The 6,114-nt window shown below is 63.4% G+C and overlaps 3 protein-coding genes across 3 annotated transcripts in view; 2 read left to right on the plus strand and 1 right to left on the minus strand.

Annotated features, from left to right (window-relative positions):
- Positions 1–310: 310 nt before the first annotated feature.
- Positions 311–2,801, plus strand: MNEG_11781 (4-alpha-glucanotransferase; the record flags this gene model as incomplete). Its single annotated transcript, XM_014039745.1, has 7 exons — positions 311–313; positions 405–565; positions 984–1,043; positions 1,306–1,416; positions 1,820–2,006; positions 2,240–2,344; positions 2,619–2,801. The coding sequence occupies 7 exons, from the start codon at positions 311–313 to the stop codon at positions 2,799–2,801; spliced, it is 810 nt and encodes a 269-aa protein (XP_013895199.1).
- A 1,012-nt stretch (positions 2,802–3,813) lies between these two features.
- MNEG_11782 (Cyclin-dependent kinases regulatory subunit 1) lies at positions 3,814–4,523 on the plus strand (the record flags this gene model as incomplete). The annotated part of the gene is made up of 4 exons (XM_014039746.1): positions 3,814–3,962; positions 4,026–4,086; positions 4,177–4,265; positions 4,451–4,523. 4 exons carry the CDS (start codon positions 3,814–3,816, stop codon positions 4,521–4,523), a joined length of 372 nt encoding a protein of 123 aa, XP_013895200.1.
- Positions 4,524–5,907: 1,384 nt separating this feature from the next.
- Positions 5,908–6,114, minus strand: part of MNEG_11783 (myo-inositol-1-phosphate synthase) — a gene marked incomplete at both ends in the record, with an annotated part of 2,038 nt that continues 1,831 nt past the window's right edge. The window contains one exon of the mRNA XM_014039747.1: positions 5,908–6,018. Within this exon, the coding sequence (XP_013895201.1) occupies positions 5,908–6,018 (111 nt within the window). The remainder of the gene's footprint in view (positions 6,019–6,114) is intronic.

Below are 6,114 nucleotides of genomic sequence, written 5' to 3' on the forward strand. Positions count from 1 at the left end.
TGGGGTGGCTGTGGAGTAGGGGCTGGGATGAAAGGGGGAAGCCCGGTCCTTGGCGGCGAAGCTGGCAGGGATGTGGGCGCCGACTTAAGCAGGGGTGTCACATGCAGGATGCACGCGTGGACGCTTGGGAGCGCGAGAGGGGGTGGGAGCAGTGAGCGTGGGTGCATCCTAGCCGCAGCAATCGCGGGCGTGCGGCTTATCGTGTTGCGGGTAGGCGGGGGGCACCAGGCGCGGCGGATGGGCGCGGGCGTAAGGGGGGGCTGGCGCCGGGCAAGGCGGACGGGTGCATAGCTTCAAGTGCTGCTGCGCTATGGTTTCAGCTGCACCTGCTGACTGGGCCCTCCCTCCCTGACCCGCCACACACCCCCAAACGGCCCGCCATCCCCCCGCGCGCCACCATCCAGGTCAGCGGTGTCCCCCCCGACGCGTTCAGCGCGACGGGCCAGCTGTGGGGCAGCCCGCTCTACCGGTGGCCGGCCCACGAGGAGGAGGGCTACGCCTGGTGGGCGTCGCGGCTGGCGCGGGCCTTCTCGCTGTACGATGAGACGCGCATCGACCACTTCAGGTGGGCGGGGGTGCCGGATTTTGGCAGGGGTTTTGTTTGGCAAGGAATGTGCAGACGTGGGGCCGGTAGGGGGCGTGTCTCGGTGGGAGGAGGGGGCACCAAGGGTGTTGTTGCGAGGGCAAGGGGTGTAGGGGATGGCATTCAAGAGTCCAGGGCGCGATGAGTGGGTTTTTGGGGTGTGTGGGCAAGGGGTAGGTCCCGCTGGCCTTCCGGCAGGGCTGCATGGGCCAGCCGGTTTCAAGGGGGCGCCTTGTGCCGCCTCCTGCTTGGACGCTTTCAGATGGGCGTGATGCGTTCGCGACTTATCCTGGTGGGACGGGCTGGCCAACAGCGCGGGCCGCACGCGGCTGCACTGGGAGCCACCCAACCGCGCCTGGGCCGGCTGCCGAAAGCGAGCGCCGCTACCCGTCCCCCGCAGGGCGTTTGCGGGCTACTGGTCTGTGGACGCCACAGAGGAGACTGCCATGAATGGCTCATGGTGGGCGGAGGGGCAGGGGTGAACGTCGACAGGGCTGGGCGGGTTGGCCAAGTGCACATCACGTGTCAACCATAGCAAAGTCAGCGAGTACTTGCCCGTCCTAAACCCCCAGGATGCAAGCATGCAGAACCCAAGGCTCAGCCTTGCGCTGCCCTTGGCCACATGCGGCTCGTAGCCTTCTTCGAGCCACCCCCACGCCCCCGCCCCTGGTATCCTGCTCCGCGCCCCTGCGGCTCTGACGATTCCACCCGCCCCCGTGCAGGCGCCAGGGCCCCGGGCTGGCGCTGTTTGTGGCGCTGTCGCAGCGTCTGGGGCGCGTGCCCATCATGGCTGAGGACCTGGGGGTGATCACCCAGGACGTGGTGGCGCTCAGGTGGGGGGTGCACGGGCCCGCGTGCGCGCGTGCTTGTGTGTGTGTGTGTGTGTGTGTGTGTGTGTGTGAGAGAGAGAGAGAGAGAGAGAGAAAGAGGGAGCGTATGTATGTTCTCTCGCGCGCTCCGAGGCAATCCACCTGTGTGTCAAGGGCGGTATCCTTGTCTTGTTTGCTGCAGCAGGCTCCTCCCATGGCCCAGGACCTGGGTTCGCTGCGGCTCGACGTGGGAGCAGTGCGGGCTGGGGGGCTTGCAGGGGCACAGCGGCCTGCAGCAAAGGCAACCGACCTGAAGCGCCAGGCAGCCACAGCAGTCGGCCACCAATGCGTGCAACCTTAGGGCATCAGAGCCTGCCCCACCGACCCTGCGCCTGCCGGAACGTGCTGCTAACTGGCATTTTCGCAGGGAGGCGATCGGTGCGCCGGGCATGGTGGTGCTGCAGTTTGCCTGGGGCGGCGGCCCCCACAACGTGCACCTCCCCCACATGCACTACGAGAACTGCTTCTGCTACCCCGGCACGCACGACAACGAGACTTCGGTCGGCTGGTTCAAGGGCAGCGCCAATGCCACTGACAAGGCGCGCCCAGCCTCCGTGGGACGCGGCCGCTCGGCATTTTGAGGGGTCTCAGGCTCCAGGGCGGCAGCACTGCTGCCAGCAACAGACCCAGCGTGCATGTGTGCAACGCCCGGCTTCCCTCTTGGATGCGAATCAGCTCGCCCTGAGTCTTGCCACCCTGCTGCTCCTGTGCTGTATCTGTGCATTCTCTTCACATCACGTGCTCAACAACCCCATGCTACACTCCCCCCCACGACCACCCCCCTCAGGCCTACATTCAGCAGTACCTGGAATCTGACGGGTCGGACATCGCCTGGGACTTCATCCGGGCTGCCTTCCAGTCTGTCGCCAAGACCTCCATTGTCATGATGCAGGTGGGCGCTGATGCCGGGGTGGTCGTGGTGGGCCGTAACCGGTCGCGTTACATGTGTGCCAGCCTGATCACGGGGCTCCCATGTAGCGGGTCCTTGCAGAACGGGTGCTGGGGATGCGCCGGGGCAGGGCATCCTGCTTCACCTGCGATCGGCAGGCTTGCCCCGACCTTGTTAGCTGGGCACGTCTTGAATCGAGCCGCCCGGGCCAATTGACCCGCTCCACTGCCGTACCCAACCGCTTCCAACCGACCCCAACCGACCCCCCGTCCGCCAGGACGTGATGCGGCTGGACAACAGCGCGCGCATGAACACGCCCGGGCTGGCTGCCGGCAACTGGGCTTGGCGCGTCGGCGACAGCGGCGTGTGGGAGCGGCTCGAGGAGGAGGCGGGGGCGCTTAGGAGGGAGGCGCACGCCAGCGGCCGCCTCGCACGCGGAAAGCGCTTGGGGCACGTTTGAGCTTGGCAGGGGTACAAACGGGGGGGGGGGGAGCAGAGCGCGACGCGTCCAGTCGCGCCGCTCGTCGGGGCCTGGGCACTGCTGCCTTGCTGAGTGTGCCACGCCGATCCAATTGGACGGGCGTGCATGTGATCCGCAGATGCGCTTGGTGCAGCAGCGGCTGCTCCCCTCGAATTCGTTTTGAGGAGTTAGTGCAGGAAAAGCAGGCCTGCCATTGCTGTTACAAAACACCGCTTTTTGCTCGCGCTTGCTCGGCCTACTCAAGGTCTCGCGCTGCCGTGCAACTATGTAAGTGTATTTTTACAACGTGCATTGCTGCACCCAATGGAGGCGCTGCAGCACATGGCAGGGCCTGACTTGCTGCGTGGGAGCAGCACCAGGAGCTGCACAAGACTGTGCCCTTTAACAGCGCCACCCCGTCACACGTATTCACATGTGTGTGCACACACCACGCGGGGTGTGCGCGCAAGTGTGTGTGTGTGTGTGTGTGTGTGTGTGTGTGTGTGTGTGCGTGTGTGTGTGTGTGTGTGTGTGTGTGTGTCTGTGTGTGTGCGCGTGCGCAACCCCCGCTCGTGCCTGGGCATGTGCGTGCTTCCGTATGACAATGTATGTGCGTACGACTACGTATGTGCGCTAGGCGGCGGTCCTGCTGATCAGGCCAAGTTCGGCGCAAAGCTGTGGCCTTGAGCAGCAAGCCCACTGTGCACGCGATTTATGAGCGCCATTCGAATATCAGCCAACCTTCGTGCTACAGTATAAAGTATCCACTTATCAACGGAAGTGTGGCAGGCTGCAGTTTGCATAATTTGAACGTGCCGCATCATAGAGGGCAATTTGGCTCTACTGTCCATGTGCATACTTGCCAGCGTATTCTTAATACGCACGCCTGCTCTGGTGGGGAGCCAGCTGACATTGTTGCGAGCACACCAGATCGCTGCAGCGCACTGCCGAGGCCTTGTCCCCGGGCAGCAGCAACTCAGCCGGACCCGACAGCACCCAGGGTACAACAGATATGGCGCAGCACTCGATCCAGTACTCGGAGAAGTATTACGACGATGTCTACGAGTACAGGCGAGGCCTGCGCCGCTGCCGTGCTGTTGAGAAGGCGCTACATGAATTGTTGATGGTATCACGATCGCGGGCGACGCTGAACGGGCCCTGGTAAAGCGTGGGCCACTCCCACTCACTTGGCCATGCCTGCGCGCCGTTTTCGCGCGCCTGCAGGCACGTGGTGCTGCCCCCGGAGATAGCCAACCATTTGCCAAAGAACAGGCTGCTTGAAGAGGTGCGCCTAGAGCTTCGTTGGTGCTCGATCTGGCGGAAATTCTCCGCAGGGGTCCACGGCTGACTCTCGTTCATGTTGAATGCTTTGCAGAACGAGTGGAGGGCCCTGGGCGTGCAGCAGTCGCGAGGCTGGGTGCACTACGCCGTCCACCGCCCCGAGCCGCACATCATGCTGTTCAGGTGGGCGGGCGCCGGGCGCGAGCAGACAGCATGCTGCCGGTGACCCGTCAACCTTGCGGCGCCCTCAGCCGCTTCTGCTTGGCGCCTGAAAGCTAGACTGTTGATTGCATGCACTGCAGCAATTGTCGGGTGCAGCTGCACTGTTGCCTGAACCTTGCTCGTCCTACATGTGCGTGCTTCCGCAGGCGCCCCAAGGGCTATGGGCAGCCGCAAATGAACGTGCAGCAGCCGCACCAGGCCCTTGTTGGCGCGCAGTAGGCAGGCTAGTATTCTTGCAGCGCCTGCCGGTCGCCTACAGCAGCGCACAGGGACGTGGCGTTGCGGGCGTGTAACTCCAGGCGGCAGACGGTGGCGCGCTGCTGCGGCTCCATGCAGGGCAGCTGTTGGACGCTGGCGGCCTGAATTATGAAATGCGCCGACGCTCAGCACGTGCGCTCTCGACACAGTGGATAACGCGCAGCGACGAAATCAGGGAATGAGCGGGTGAGCATCTTAGCCCCTTCTACACCTTGTGTATTTTCACAATTGACCGCTTGCGCCGTGTTGCGCCTGCGTCCCTGTTGTGCAGACGCGGTGCACGCGGCTTCCTTCCAGGGCCGCCCGAGCGTTCAAGCCCCTCAGGCTCTTTCTTTTGAATGTGGGTCTGTCAGCAAGCAGCTGTTTTTTTTTCGCACGGCGCCACCACCGCAACCTTGGTAATGGCACATTGTTTCCGCTCAGGCAATGTCGCTATACAAGAGCCTTGCACAGTTTGGGAGGGGGGCAGTCTGAGGCAGGTGCGACTGGGTAGCTTTGGAGGTGCCATCTTGGCGCAAACACGCGTGTGAGCAGCATCCACAGGTATCAATCAGTTGTGGCTGCCCAGGCGCTTTGCTGGGCCAGGTGCAGAAGCTGCCCAGGAAATCATAGCCCTCGCCTGCTGATTGCTGGTCAACCTCGGCATCCACCAAGTTATTGGCCATTTACACGGCGGCGCGTATCACAAGCAAAGGCCACCTCAGCACAAGCAGCGGTTGATAGGCGGTATCTAGGGGTTTTAAGCCGTTGCCGCAGACAGACCAATTGGGGTAGCCACAGAAGGGCCAGGGCGTCAACGGGCGGATACCAAAAAGCGGACAACATGAAACATATACAGGTGCGGGCAAGCCACTACCCCTACCCCAAGCAGCAGCGTTGTGCGTGCAGCACCTGCTGCCATGTCGAGAGAACGTGATTCAAAGGGCTCCTGCATGGCGGCCGCCGGAGCCCCTATGCTGAGTCAGATAGGGCCGTCCAGGGTGCATCGCCAGGTTCAAGCCTCTCAGCACGGGCCCAGAGGTTGTCCGCGGCGGCGGGCGGTTGCAGTTGTCTTCAAGGAGAGTGATGCGCCTTTCCAGAGCGGCCGCAAGCCACGCTCTCTCGCATGCAAATCGCAGCAAGTCAACGTGTCAACTTTCTTGCGCCGCCGCAAACGGCTGCGGCGCGTGCAGTTGGTGCCGGTGCCAAGGACTCTCTCACGACGCGGTACTGTTCTTTCAGTGCTCGCACCCAACACCACATGTCTACGCCCCGATGCAAGGCGTGGGGTCCGCCTCGCCTTGACTTGCCCCTGCGCGATGCTGCATGGGCAAGGGCAGGCCACCAAAGAGGATGGTTGCGCGCATCACTTGAACTCGAGCATCATGTTGCTGTCCGGCGGCAGGCCGACGCAGGCGCGGCAGAAGTTCTCGAGCATGGCGCGCTGCTTGGACAGGGCGTTGACGACGGGCACGCCCTGGGGGTGGGGGGTGGGGGTGTGGGCGCGGGGTGGGCGTGAAGAAGGCATGAGTTGATGGTGGGGAATGACCAGCAACAGATGTGGAGGCGGGGG

This window comes from Monoraphidium neglectum (assembly GCF_000611645.1).
Source record: "Monoraphidium neglectum strain SAG 48.87 unplaced genomic scaffold scaffold02904, whole genome shotgun sequence".
In the NCBI taxonomy this organism is placed as follows: Eukaryota; Viridiplantae; Chlorophyta; class Chlorophyceae; order Sphaeropleales; family Selenastraceae; genus Monoraphidium; species Monoraphidium neglectum.